At 50.8% G+C, this 14,618-nt stretch overlaps 1 protein-coding gene across 3 annotated transcripts; it reads left to right on the top strand.

Annotated features, from left to right (window-relative positions):
- On the top strand, positions 1-10,824 carry KLHL35 (kelch like family member 35). Of its 3 annotated transcripts, XM_032356675.1 has the most exons (8): positions 1-241; positions 2,779-3,663; positions 4,820-5,004; positions 6,628-6,746; positions 7,352-7,540; positions 8,915-9,103; positions 9,278-9,326; positions 10,070-10,190. In XM_032356675.1, the coding sequence occupies exons 1-8, from the start codon at positions 234-236 to the stop codon at positions 10,093-10,095; spliced, it is 1,650 nt and encodes a 549-aa protein (XP_032212566.1). In that variant the 5' UTR covers positions 1-233; the 3' UTR covers positions 10,096-10,190. The 3 variants fall into 3 exon arrangements, with proteins under 3 accessions (XP_032212566.1, XP_032212567.1, XP_032212565.1); XM_032356676.1 differs by having other exon boundaries at positions 9,278-10,163; XM_032356674.1 differs by lacking the exon at positions 9,278-9,326 and having other exon boundaries at positions 4-241; positions 10,070-10,824.
- Positions 10,825-14,618: the final 3,794 nt, after the last annotated feature.

Below are 14,618 nucleotides of genomic sequence, written 5' to 3' on the forward strand. Positions count from 1 at the left end.
CTCCCTCCTGGGGCTGGCCCAAGAATGGAACAAAAGCCCAGCGTCCCCTCCTCCCCCTCCTCTTCTCCCTCCTCCCCCCTGGCGTCCAGCCCCTTTGTCCTCCTGCAGCTGAGCTGGAGCAGGAGTCCAGGCAGAGCGGCAAGGACACCAGAGCCCAGACTGCCAGGGTGCAGCAGCGGGACGTACAGGAGTGGTCAGGAGGAGCAGCAGCTGCAGAGCACCTGGGTGAGGCCATGGCCAGGTAAGTGCCAGGTACATCCGGGGACTTGGCCTCTGAACAGGCAGGGCTGTGCGGTGTCTACAAGGCTGAGTATGTGTGTGTTTGTGTGCGTGTGACTGGGTGTGGGTGTGAACAAGTAACAAGGGGGCATGCCAACTTCTAGGGGCAGAACCTCTTAGTTTGCATCAGGACTCTTGGCTGGAGGTACCTAGATTCTTAGCTAGGACGGGAGAATGTGCAGTGGAGCCCGGGCTGGGAATCCCTACTATCCACATTGCAACTGGGTCCTCCAGCCCCCAGACTGGGAATCCCCAGGATTGGAAACTGTCCGAGGTCCCAGTGTGACCACAGTGCCTGGCACAGTAGATAGCAGTAGAAAGAATGAAAAAGTACTGGTGCACTTCCCAGACGACTCCCTGTCCCCCCGCAGCCAGCCCCTTGTGCTTCAGGAAGAGGGCCCTCTTCACCCCCAAAGAAACCTACCCTCCTGGATCTCAGCTCAGGGGCTGGCTGCTTTCTTGGCAAGCAGCCAGCACAGAATGGACTGGGGGAAGCATGCTCTAGGTGACCTCTCTCACCTCCCTCAGCTGGTCCTGGGCTGCTGCTTAGGAGATGCCCTCACCCTAGCAAGTATGGCTGAGTACCTAGGCATGCAGAGTCTGGTGCCAGGTGGGTTCAGGGCCCAGCCCCTCTACTTGGGCATAGTTAGCTTCCCGGGACCCTGCCCACCAGGGAGCTCATTTCTATAGTCCTGACATGGGGATACACCACCCAGGATGACTGGGGCATGAGCAGTGAAAGCCAGATCTGACCTCCAGGGCAAAGCAGTCTCAGAGGCGGCAGAACACTTGGGATCAGGAGATGGAGGGAAAGGCAAGAGGTAGAGGGCCAAGCTCTGCTCCCCTAGAGTAAGTTGCCACATAAAGAAGTGAGCTCCCTGCCCAGGGAGGTGTGCAAGCAGAGACTGCGTATTCATAATTATCAAATAATAACCAGCCCAGTACCGTGTCCCAGTCTGTAGAGTGCTTTCACAAACACCCCTCCTTTGATCTTCAGAGCAACCTCTGAAGGGCCAGTTTCCTGTGTGCTTCTTTCCTTAGGACAAACTTAACAAAGGACGGGGGCATCTAAAGGTTGTGAGGATCAAACGAAATTATGTACATAAAAGCCAGCACACCTGATGTGCTCCCTTCCTCTTGTGTTAGCTGAGTCTGTGCTATGTACCTAGCACTTTTCTTATTCCACTTCATAAGCAAGTGTTGCAACAATGCTGTGAGGTGGGCGTCACGATCCCATTTCAGATGAGAAAACTGATGGAGAGTGACTTGCCCAGTGAGTCAGTGACAGAGGCAGGTATAGAACCCGGATTAGTCCTTAGAGCCAGCTCCTTCTATCCCCCTGGCCCAGTGCTTCCTTGAGAACACAGAGAGAACTCACTAGAGAGAGGGCTAACTTCGCTCTCAGACTGGGTTCTAGTCTCCCGCCCTCCTTCCCTCTGGGCCTTAGCAAAGATTGTTCTCTAAATGGAGACGTCCTCCCTGCACTCACTTCCCTTCTCTAGGCTTATTCTCCCTATGCTTCTCAGTCTGAAGATTCCTCCTCAGGGGTACCTTCCCTGACCCCTCCAACAGGGACTAGTGCCCCTTCTATCGGCTCCCACAGTACCCCATGAGACCCACACCAAGCTGTGAGATCCAGGAGAGCAGGGTCTATGCCTGTCCTGCTCATTACCTGGCACAGAAAAGGCTCTAAATATATGTCAGATATTCACTCTGCTTAAACAGTTATTAACTGAGCACTCGCTGTAGGAGAAGCTGATATTAAATAGCACTTAAGTGGCTTGGTCGTCATATATATATATATATATATATATATATATATATATATATATAATTTTTTTAAAAATCAGGGTTTGGTCAGTGCGGAACACCTAAGGGGATCAGGAGACAGAACAGGGTGACAAGGAGGAGCACAGTTATTCCTCCCCACACCACACTAGGTCTCTGTGGGGTAGCCTGAATCCCTTCTGCAGCTCCTGTCAGGGGACCCTTCCTATACAGGTATTTTGTGCAGGTTCCTGTAAGCTCCCAGTCCTCCCGTTCCGGACCTTAGAGAGCTAAAGTGTCCCTGCTGTTGGTGGCCACGGGCACTGCTTTACCCCTTGTGGGAGGTCCTAAACACTGTCTACATGTTTGTAAATCGTTCCCTTATTAGACTACCCTCAAATTATCCCATTTGAGAGCTTGCCATCTGTCTCCTGCTGATAGTGACGACAATTTAACGAGTCTGAAGAAAAGAAGGAGTAATATGGCTGAAGTGTGTGAGGAAGAAGGTGATATAGCTTAGGCAGGGACTAGATCACTGCAGCCATTAGGACTCAGATCAAGGGATGGAAGGAAGAGCAGATGCGTAAATGAAAGCACGTGCATCACATTCACACGTGCCGGCTTGGGTAAACCAGGGAACAAACGACGGAACCAACGGATGAAGGGCCTCCTGCTCTCTCTCCCAACCCACCAGGCGGATTTCCGACGCTGTTTGTGTTCTTTACCTGGCAGGATGCTGGAGGGCCCATTGCTGGAGGAGTCGGAGCCCGGCTCCCTGGCGCCGTGCGCGGGGTCCTGCCACGCACAGCGCGTTCTACAGACTCTCAACGCGTACCGGCGGAGCGGCACCCTCACAGACGTGGTGCTGCGCGCCGGTGGCCGCGATTTCCCGTGCCACCGCGCGGCGCTCAGCGCGGGCAGCGCCTACTTTCGCAGCCTGTTCGCAGCCGGGCAACCGGAGCGCGGGCAACCGGAGCGCGGCCTGCCCGTGGTGCCCCTGGCGCCAGTAGCCTCGGAGGCCGGGCCGGACGCGGCGGCGGCGCTGGCAGTGGTGCTCGACTACGTGTATGGCGCGGGTGTGCGGCTGCGCGCTGAGGACGAGGCGGCGGCTGTGCTGGCGCTGGCCGAGCGGCTGGGCGTGGCGGGCCTGCGCGAGGCCTGCGCCAGCTTCCTGGAGGGCCGTCTGCGCGTCACCAATAGTCTGGCGCTACGTCGCGTGGCCGCCGCCTTCTCGCTTGCCTCGCTGGCCGAGCGCTGTGGCCGCGTGCTGCGCCAGGCTTTTGTCGAAGTGGCGCGCCACGCCGACTTCTTGGAGCTGGCGCCTGACGAAGTGGCGGCGCTGCTGGCCGACCCGGCCCTGGGCGTGGCGCGGGAGGAGGCAGTGTTCGAGGCGGCCATGCGCTGGGTGCGCCACGACGCGCCGGCCCGCCGTGGGCAGCTGCGGCGCCTGCTGGAGCACGTGCGTCTGCCCCTGCTGGCGCCCGCCTACTTCCTGGAGAAGGTGGAGGCGGACGAGCTGCTGCAGGCCAGCCGCGAGTGCCGCCCGCTGCTGCTCGAGGCCCGCACCTGCTTCATCCTGGGCCACGACGCCGGGACGCTGCGGGCCCGGCCGCGGAGGTACGGCTCCTTGCCCCCTTGCCTTCCACCCGCCCTCATCCCCAATTCTGCAACCATTCATCCTTGTGGCATCCTTTAATTCAATCACTTAATCGTGCTTCTGGAATGGGCTTTGCTCATTCATTCAGTACAAATTTCATGGGCTTGGTATTAGGAATTCTGCTCTTGGAGAATTCACAGCCCAGTGAGGGAGAGGCAGGGATCTCACACCTTGCACACATCTCTCCTTTTTCCCATACATCCATAATTCTGAGCGCTGCTCCTGTGCAGATCTTGTGCTGGGTGTCCCGTAATCGGAAATACCCTTTATCCTAAAAATAGGGCCTGGTAAAAAATGAAAGAGACTTACTCTCCCACCCCTGGAATGCCAGGCCAGACTTTGGTTGAAGTAGTCCAAGACAAGCTGTCATCTTCCAGGGGATAGAAGACAGGATGCCTCTGTCTTAACACACTGTCTCCAACACTTAAGCTCAGGGCCTGCTACAAAGAAGGTGCTCAATATTTGTCAAAGGAATAAGATAGGAAGCTGGTGGCTTGGTTTGGAAATTATGGTGGAGTCAGAAGCCTGAGAGGTTGGTTAGTGGGAGGGAAGAATGTTTTACTGAAGGGGTGTGTATGCTAGTCCAATGGAATTAGTGATTAGGGAATGGGTTTAGGAAATGGTTATAGTAGGAGGGAGGCAGCAGAATTAGCAGCCTGGGATGAAGGGCAGAAAAGGGTAAAGAGAATGGGTTAGTGGCAGCCAACCTGGGCTTGAATTCCAGCTCTCTCACTTATTGGCTCCATGATTCATGACAAGCCAAAGTCTATGAGCATCAGTTTCCCATTCTGCAAAAGGAGGAAAACCCCTGCCTAATAAAACTATCGTAAGGATTAAACGAGGTGACTTCTCTAGGTAAGGACTCTGTAATGATCCTTTCCCTGTAATTTAGATGTCGGTAGATTGGGGTTAAGGATTGGTGACATGTCTTCCCATCGATACTAGGGAAGGAGGTTGGAAGTGGCAGAGTCCAGCATGGGACAGGCGGGCAGGGAGTGCAAAAGGGCATAAGAGCACGGAAGAGCAGCAGGATGGTACAGTGTGGTCAAAGAGAAGATGAGAGAGGGCCAAAACTTGGGTGTGGGTCAATGGGCATTGGGCTTATCCCCACGCCAGATTCATGGACCTAGCTGAAGTGATCGTGGTCATCGGCGGTTGCGACCGCAAGGGGCTCCTGAAGCTGCCCTTCACCGACGCCTACCATCCAGAGAGCCGGCGCTGGACCCCACTGCCCAGCCTCCCAGGCTACACACGCTCAGAGTTCGCTGCCTGTGCTCTCCGCAATGACGTCTATGTTTCCGGTGAGGGCAGGGCCGCAGCGGGTTCCCCGCAGGGTTGGCTGTTTGCCTCATTCACGCCACTCCCTTTTTCTCCAACTGCGAGGTGGGGGTGGGATTTTCCCTGATAACCTACAGCTATTGGCTGAGCTGGTAAGTAGTCCTGCAGGGCCAGTCATTGGTAGGACCCCGACTGTCAGCAATGTCCACTTTGATTCGTATTACTATTAATTACTTCTCTTTCTCTAGCCAACTATGTACAGAACATTATGCTACACAGCTTACATAAGTTACTCAATTTTTGCTACAACCCCATTTTACAGGGAGGTTAAGAATTTTCCCATTATCTCAAAAATGGTTAAAGGGAAGAACACGGATTGGTTTGATACCAGTGGATTGTGCCCTCCCTGAGGGTCAGGCCCTAGAGAGAGAATAAAACAGGCCCTGCCCCCCTGGAGATGGGTAGACAGAGACTTCACTTTACCACCAGACTTCTCAGCTGGACCTTGAAAATCTGGAGGAAACAGCATAGGCAAAGGCATGAAGACAGGAATGTGAAGAAAGGAACCCCAGGTGCTCAGGTCTCCAAAGTGCAGGCTGAATGCGTCTGGGAGAGGAGGAGAGGTTTTGTAGATGAGGCAGGAAAGGGAGTCAAGTGGGATCAGGGAGGCTTTGACTCCCGGCCCAGGTAGACTGCGCTTGTTGTAGGGAGCTATCAGTGTCTGGGAAGGATAAGGAGCAGCAGAATGAGCCAGGGACTCAGGGACCATCCAGGCCACACTTATTACTGGACAGCTTATCTAGGGCTGCAGATGGCCTACATGGTGAACACCATGTAGGGCCTCTGCTGGGTGCTGGTGGGAATACACAGAGGCAAGGGCTAAAAACAGAGCTGGGGCTTGAGTCATGGGCTCAGGCTGAGGGATGCAGTCAGGGTTGTCCTGGAAAGGCTGCTTCTGAGAGGTGAGTCGCTGGTCAGTAACTCCAGGAGGAATAGGGAAGAGTCCACAGTCTGCATTCCAAGGCCTAATCCCACAGGGCATACCAGTGCTCAACTTGGGAGACTAGAAGTTCTGGTTCTGGTTATTGGAAGGACTAGAGTGAAAGGCTATGGGGCCTTCACAGGGCCTTCCTGGTCTCTAAGCCACATCTGAGTTTCCTGTCTGTAAACTGGGTACAATAATCTTAACACCTGAAGGGGTGAGAACAGACATGAAATCATGAAGGTAAGGGCAGAAATGAGGCAGGGTTACTGAATCAATCACTCTCTACCTTTTCTCATCCAGTGCAGGTGGCTCTGCTTTCTCTCTGCCCCCAGGCCATTGCTGATGCTTGTTTTGGGCACACTGTTTACTTTTCTCTCCAGCTGAATTCTAAGTGGCCCCCTCTTTGCTTCCCAGAGTACAGAGCCTGGCATACCACCATAAGGCACCCAGTAAAGATCATCTCCTTCTCCCTAAATCTCTCAGGCCTTTCCCTTTAAAACTTCCCACCCCTGTTCTAATTCACACCTTCCCACCATTTGTTCAAAGTACATTGTCTACCCTTAACTCTTCCTTTGGATCTGGAGGCCCTTGTTTCTAGGTCTTTAGAGGTCCTGTTGACCCCAAGAGGGTCTGGAATCAACAGCTGCTTCTCTTTCCCCAGGAGGCCACATCAACAGCCGTGATGTGTGGATGTTTAGCACCCCTCTGCACACCTGGATCAAGGTGGCCTCGCTGGTCAAGGGCAGGTGGAGGCACAAGATGGCAGTCATGCAGGGGCAGGTAGGGACACAGCAGCTACTGCCCTGTGGCTCAAGGCACAGATCAATGGACTTCCTGGGGCAAGATCCTATAAGACAGTCTCTCTGAAAGATGGGATCTCAAGCACCAAAAAGAAAAGATACTTGACCGAAGTTACATGATAATGCTACTAATAATACTAATTATGCTAACAGCACAGCCTAGTAGTCAGGGGTCAAAGTGTGGGCTGTGGGACCAGACTAGGTGTGAATTTTGACCAGCCACTTAAAAAAAAAAATCTTTGTAAGCTACATCTTGAATTCAGAAAATAAAAATGCTTCTTAGGATCACTTAAGTAAGGTGATACACTCTCAATAAATTATTAGCTATTATTAAACATCAGCTTGGTGTCGGATATTTGACAGGTCTAATACCCATCCCGGAGGTGGATATCATTACTCCCAGTTAATAGAAGAAGCCCGCTAAGGGAGGCTGCCCAGGCGCTGGCAGTGCTGAGATGTACCTCCTGTGGGTCCGGTGATAGTTTCTCCGTGCGTATCGGAGGCAGCGGGCTGAGACACAGAGAAGGCCTAGAGCCTTCAGGGAGGCATCTTCAGCATCCTACCCTTGCTTGTCCTCATCTGCAGCTGTTCGTGGTAGGCGGCTTCGATGGTCTGCGGCGCCTGCGCAGTGTAGAACGCTACGACCCCTTCTCCAACAGCTGGGCGGCTGCGGCGCCGCTCCCCGAGGCCGTGAGCTCGGCGGCAGTGGTGTCCTGCGAGGGCAGGATCTACGTGATCGGGGGTGCTGGCCAGGACGGTGTCAGCACCAACAAGGTGGGCATGGACAGGGTGCTGGAAGCCTGCTGTGTGCTGGGCACAGTGTTGGCACTTTCATGTCCTTGTCTGTTTTCTCCCAACAGCCCTGAGGAGTTGACACCCTGGGTTTCAGCAAGGAAGTGAGTTCAGAGACATGACCCCAAGGTCACACAGTGGGTCCAGACCCGAATATTTGAGCTGGTGCCATATGGGTTTCATAGATTTTAAAAATTAAGTTAGGGCAAGGGTGGGATCAATTGAAATGTTTTTCCTTCATTAAAAAACATTCAAAAAGCCCCCCACACTATTTAAAACTTAGAAAGCACAGAGAAATAGAAAAAAAATCACCCATGATCCCACCACCAAAGGATAACTACTATTAATATTTTGGTGCACTGCCTTTCAGGCTTCTTCTAAATCTACTTCTGTGTTTGTTTTAGTTGTGTGTTCTTACTGTTAGTAAATTTTGCATTCTTCTTTTTATTCTCATTTAAAAGTAAGCATTTTCCACATGCTTAGAAACTCTTCACAGCCATTATTTCAATGTGTAATAGACTATGGAGTGGAAGAACCATAGTCTAGCAACCAAATTTTCTGTTCTTGGATATTTAGGCTTTCTGCTAATGAAAATTAATCTTCATAGCAGCTTCCTCCCTCCCCTGATGGCCTCACAAGTCTGTGGTCCTGGGATTTGAATCTTTCCCTAAATAGGATCCCTCATCCCTCCTTATCCCACACCCCTCCCACTGCCCCCCGACACACACACCCCTTCCTGGGGCTGGCTGGGGGAACTGCCCTTTGCTGCAGCACTGATAGGCCATTACAGGTGTTTCCGAGAAAACAGGTGAGGAAACAGAATAAAGGTGAACATGCAGGTAGTAGAAGCCCTCAGAAACTCTGGAAGGTGTGAACAGTGGTGGGCCTGGGAAGCCTGTGGACAGCTATAGGAATGGGGACTGCAAGACATCCCAGCTGGAATCTTGTCATGAGCTCAGAGCACCAGGGGGAGAGAAGAGGGCTGACAGTGTACGCAATAAGAAATGCATCTCTCTAGGCTGGGCCTGCTCTCTGAGGACCTTCTATAGCACTAGTGCAGATGGTACTCCCACCTCCTGGGATGCAGACCTTTTCTGGACTCCGAAAGATGAAGAGGCTTTGGACAAAAGCAGTCCAGGGCGGGGGCCAGAATGTAGAACCAGACTGAGCACACTTCAGGGCAGGGATGGTGGGCCTCCTCTGCCCTCCCCTCCACCCCCATATGCTAGCTCAGATCTGGTAGACAGAAGCAAACATGCTGAATGAGTCCCCCTGCTGGGGAGGTGGGAGGATTGCACAGCAGGGCAGGTGTGGGGGAGGTGGTGAGGGTTCACTACAGCCTCTCCTGCCCCTCAGGTGCAGTGCTTTGACCCCAAGGAGGACCGATGGAGCTTGCGATCTCCAGCACCTTTCTCACAGCGGTGTCTCGAGGCTGTCTCCCTTGACGGCACCATCTATGTGGTGGGGGGCCTCATGAGCAAAATCTTCACCTATGACCCTGGCACAGATGTCTGGGGAGAGGCAGCTGTCCTCCCCAGCCCTGTGGTAAGTAGAGGCTCCCAGGCACAGCCTTAATATTGGTTCCATTCAGGAGAGCAAAGTCCTGGGTCTAAGAATGTGGAACTCAGAGGTTGTGAGTCTGTCTGACTCCATGCTAGGCATTTAGACATAGTTTCTTAGCTTTGTCCTCATTAGGATGATCAGCCTTGTGTTCCACAGATGAAGAGACCAGCCTTGGAGAGACTGAGGCCTTGCCCAAGGCTGCCAGGTAAGCCATGCTAAGGTAGAGCATGGAACCCCAGTTCCAAGTGCTTTAGCCTTGGATGAGGGTCTTGGTCTAAATGACCCTGTAGTCTCTTGTCCTGAAGGCCACCAGCTGGGAGCCTGTTGCAGGGAGGTCAAGGTAGAGAAGAGACTTGGTAAGTTCCCCTGCCCTAGTTATATCAGAGCAGGGAGGTCCCGGCCCTGGAGGCTCTGGCCCCTGCATTCCTGGCCTCCCCTATCTCTTGTACCCTTCCCCGAAACTCCAAAGAAACTATATAGGGGTGTGGTTGGATTGGTGTTCCCTGCCAGTTCTGACCTTCAGTGATTCTAAGAGCTTGAGATTTCTGGTTTCTCTGAGTCTGAGATCTCAGGGCAGTAGTGGTGGCAGTGATGGTGATGGCTGTCACTGCTCCTGGAGTGCTTACTGTCTTCCTGGCACTATGTAAAATGCTTCACATGCTTAATACCATTAACTGTCATGGCAACCTTATGAAGAAGGTACGATTATTCTTCTTTGCAGGGGAGGAAACTGAGGCCCAGAGAGCTTAAGTGACTTGTCTAATGCCATTTAGTAAGGGTTATGCCAGAGATTGAACTCAGATCCACCTAGTTCCTGCCTTTCTGCCATGCAGACTGCCTGCTCGTATTCTGTGGGTCAAGGTTTTATTGTCTGGCCTGGCCTGTTAGGGATAGAGAGAACCCCACACTGGACCCCATAGCTGATTACCTTTCTGTTTGTCTATCCAGGAGAGCTGTGGTGTGACTGTGTGTGACGGGAAGGTCCACATCCTTGGTGGGCGGGATGATCTCGGGGAGAGCACCGACAAGGTCTTCACCTTTGACCCCAGCAATGGGCAGGTAGAAGCCCAGCCATCTCTACAACGCTGTACCAGCTCCCATGGCTGTATCACCATCATTCAGAGCCTGGGCAGGTGACTCAGACTTGAAAAGCCTGAGCCAGGAAGCAGGCTCACCACTGCTCCCCTCATGGCACCTCCATGTAAATAACCCTTAATTTATCGCCCCCCTTTCTTGGAGAAATAAAACCTCCTTCAAAGGTTGGGCCTATGTTCCAGCTCAAGCCTGCTTTGTGTGGAAAAGTAATGCCCAGTATCTGCTCCCTACTTTGACTCTTTACAAATCACCTTCATATGTTACCTCATTTACCTTCAAAATGGCAGTGTGGACATGTTTTTAAAATTATGAAATATTTCATGCATAGAAAGTACATATATATTTTTGTACAGTTTAAGAATTACAATAAAATAAATATCTGTGTTTCTACCATCCAGTTTAAGAAATAGATTATTACAGTCCACAATAGCCAAACTATGGAAAGAGCCTAGATGTCCATCAACAGACGAATGAATAAAGAAGATGTGGTATATATATATATGCAGGGTCTATACAATGTACATACAATGTAGTATTATGCAGCCATCAAAAAATTGAAATCTTGGGGCACCTGGGTGGCTCAGTGGGTTAAAGCCTCTACCTTCAGCTCAGGTCATGATCCCAGGGTACTGGGATTGAGCCCCGCATTGGGCGCTCTGCAAAGCAGGGAGTCTGCTTCCCTTCCTCTCTCTCTGCCTGCCTCTCTGCTTACTTGTGATCTCTGTCTGTCAAATAAATCAATAAAATCTTAAAAAAGAATTGAAATCTTGACATTTGCAACGATGTGGATTGAACTAGAGGGTGTTATGCTAAGCAAAATAAGTTGATCAGAGAAAGACAATTATCAGATGATCCCATTGATAAGAGGAATTTGAGAAACAAGACAGAGGATCATAAGGGTAAGGAGGGAGAAATGAAACAACGAAATCAGAGAGGGAGATAAACCGTAAGAGACTCTTAATCTCAGGAAACAAACATGAGGATTGCTAGAGAGGAGGAAGGTGGGGGGGATGGGGTGGCTGGTTGAAAGAAAGTTTACAAAAAAAAAAAAAAAAAGGTGCCTGGGTGGCTCAGTGGGTTAAGCCTCTGCCTTTGGCTCGGGTCATGGTCTCAGGGTCCTGGGATCGAGCCCTGCATTGGGCTCTCTGCTCAGCATGGAGCCTGCTTCCCCCTCTCTCTCTGCCTATTGCTCTGCCCACTTGTGATCTCTCTCTCTGTCAAATAAATAAATAAAATCTTTTTTAAAAAGAAAGAAAAAAAGAGATTGTTACAAATGCCTTTGTAGATACCTCCATTCCCAAACCCATTCCTTCCCACATTCCTCCCAGAGGTAATCACTATACTTAAATTAAGTTACTGGCATTTTTTTAAACTTTTAACGAGCTAGTTATTAAGATTTGTATTTTACAGAAAAGGAACTAACTGCCTTAAAAGATGAGGAGACTTGCCCAAGATCATATACTTAGTAACTGGCAGAGTCCATAACTCATAAGATTTCATGAAGCTTCAGAATCCATGAAGCACTTCTAGTCAGGATGTTTCTCTTTCTAAACCACCCTCTCCATCCTCTCCAATTCAAACACTAAGTGATAACTTAGATAAAATTAAAGGTCAAACAACTGAAAAGACAGAGGCTTGGGCTTATAAGTGAACAAACATGTCAAGAACCAGAAACAATGGAATTATAAAACCATGAGGAAGGGAGAAGCTTCAGCTCTGGGTTTCAGACTCTAGGACAAAGCTTTAAAAAAAGGGATTACAAGCCAGTCTCACTGCTAGAAGACAGGGCCAATGTAGGGCTCCTCACCTCCTCAAAGAAGGAGAAACAAAACAGAAAACTGTTGTGGGACACTGAGCAGCCCTGAGGCCAAGGCTCGCAGCAACTGCAGGCCTAGGGTAGTAGGAATCAGAGCCCCAGGCCTGAGAACCCAGCCATCCCAGCTCTGCACCTGGATGAGCCCCAACATTACCAGGGGTGCACCTCTCATGCCATCATAAGCACCTGGGTGACCTGAGGCTCCATGGGCAGCAACATAAAACTGCTAGAGGAGGAAGGATAAGCTCAGAGGAAAGAGGGGACAAAAGATGTGACATATTCTGTGAGGCAGAGACCCAGCCGGTTCAGGTCCTATGCCTGTGTTTCTGAGGCCCAGAGGAGCTGGCCGGGTCCCATCTGCAGCTCGCCATCATGTGCACTCAGACTGCCTTTTGAAGAGCTATCATCTGCTCCTTGCATCCCCTCCAGGACAGGGCCAGCCCCATGCCCCTCCCTGTCTTCCGAAGCCCCAGGGCCCTATCTGTGGGGTCTCTCCAGCTGGGGCTGGCCCATCACAGCCCAGGACAAAGGCCTGGGTCCCAGCTGAGCTGCTACCCTCTGATTATCTCAGATTAGGGAGCCTGTGACCATCTGGACACAGCTGATAATGGCAGAGGGGAGGGGAGAGGAGAGGAGGGGTGTGGTGGGGAGGCCCAGACCCTCAGAGTCTGCCTATCCCCACCGCAGAGATAACGCCCAAGACAAAGCAAAAAAGGTGCTGTATTGTTTGACCACCTGAACAAAAGCCTGAATGGAAAAGGCAGGGGCAAATTCAGGGTTAGATTTGAGAACATGGGCACCTCACCTGGACTGGGCACTTCCTGTATGCCAAGTAGACCACCCATTTCCCCAACAATGACCATTCATGCTATCCCATCCAAGTACCAATGCCCTTTCCTATTCTCTCTGCCTGGGCAGATCCAACACCCTCCACTCCAGAGCTGACTACTCTCTCCTTATGCCCTTCCTTATCTGTCTGCCCCTTCTCCCACCAGACATACGGCCAGGCCTTTATATATGACATCTCTAGTCTTCCCTGACATACCCATAGAATGCTTCTTGAGGCAGGAAAGGTGTCAGCTTGATTTTTCTATCCCCCAATGCCCAGAACAGGAGCCCACCTCACCCCCACCTCAGTATGCTATACCAGTTTCCTGGATTTCTATTTTATAGAAGGTAAGGTAGATACTATTGCCCCGCTCACCAATGAGGAAACAGAGACTCAGAGCTGTGAAGTGATTTGCCTACTAATGTCACTGGTCTGGTGAGTGGTGGCAGAGCCAGGATTCCACCCTGGGTCCAGCCACCTCCAAAGCCTGCTCTCTCCATGTGGCCTCACCAAGGCTCTGCTGATCTGAGAAAGCTAATCTGAGAAAACAGTCTTGAGGGTGGCACATGAGTTATTTAGAAATGGAAAATATGGCAATCCTCCCTCATCTGTGGGGGATACATCCCAAGAACCCCAGCATATGCCTGAAATCACAGACGGTAGCAAACCCTGCACACACAGTTTTTCCTATATATACATACATACATAGGATAAAGTTTAATTTATAAATTAGGCACAGTAATAATAGATTAAAATAATTATAAAAATTATAACATACTATAATAAAAGTTATGTGAATGTGGGCTCCCTCAAAATACCTTTTTGTACTATACTTACCCTTCTTGCAATGATGTGAGTTGATAAAATGCCTACAGGATGAGATGAAATGAGGTGAATGACACAGACATCATGATGTAGCATTAGGCTGCTACTGATCTGAACCAAGTCACAAGGAGGATCGTCTGCTTGCAGAATGAGGTTGATCTCAGGTAACTGAAATTGCAGAAAGTGAAGCCACGAGTAAAGGGGTCGGGGGACTACTGTACATCATCTCCACCCTGGGAAATCCCAGCCTCATGTGATTTGGTCCCTGGATGAGGGGGAAACATCGTTCATCTCCCTCGTGAGTGAGGCTCACAGAACACAATACAAAGATACACACCCATGTGTCCTAATTTCCTAGGACGGTGGGTTTGACCAAGACCATATCTGGAGGGCCTCCCTGGCTTCTAGCCCACTGTTCCTCCCCACAACTGGGCTGCCTGCTGAACGAGAAGGACGTCACTACACAACAGGAAACCAGACCACAAGTTCTGAGTATACGACTCCTTAGCTACAGGGGTTTGCTATACTCTCCCCAGCTGAGAACACCCTTAACTCTTTGTATGCCATCAGAAGCCACTGGACCCAAATTTAGGTTTTTTTTTTTAAGATTTTATTTATTTATTTGACAGACAGAGATCACAAGTAGGCAGAGAAGCAGGCAGAGGGAGAGGAGGAAGCAGGCTCCCTGCCGAGCAGAGAACCCGATGCGGGGCTCGATCCCAGGACCCTGGGATCATGACCTGACCCGAAGGCAGAGGCTTTAACCCACTGAGCCACCCAGGCGCCCCCCAAATTTAGTTTTTGAGTTTCATCTTTAAGAAGTTCTATTTGTAAGGATTGATGTTTTATGACTGTTATTCTTAGCAGGCTTCTAAAAAACAATGAGAAATTTATTTACCTTCCAAAGACATAAAACTCTTATGGATTCATTA

Source organism: Mustela erminea, chromosome 9 (genome assembly GCF_009829155.1).
Source record: "Mustela erminea isolate mMusErm1 chromosome 9, mMusErm1.Pri, whole genome shotgun sequence".
NCBI lineage: Eukaryota > Metazoa > Chordata > Mammalia > Carnivora > Mustelidae > Mustela > Mustela erminea.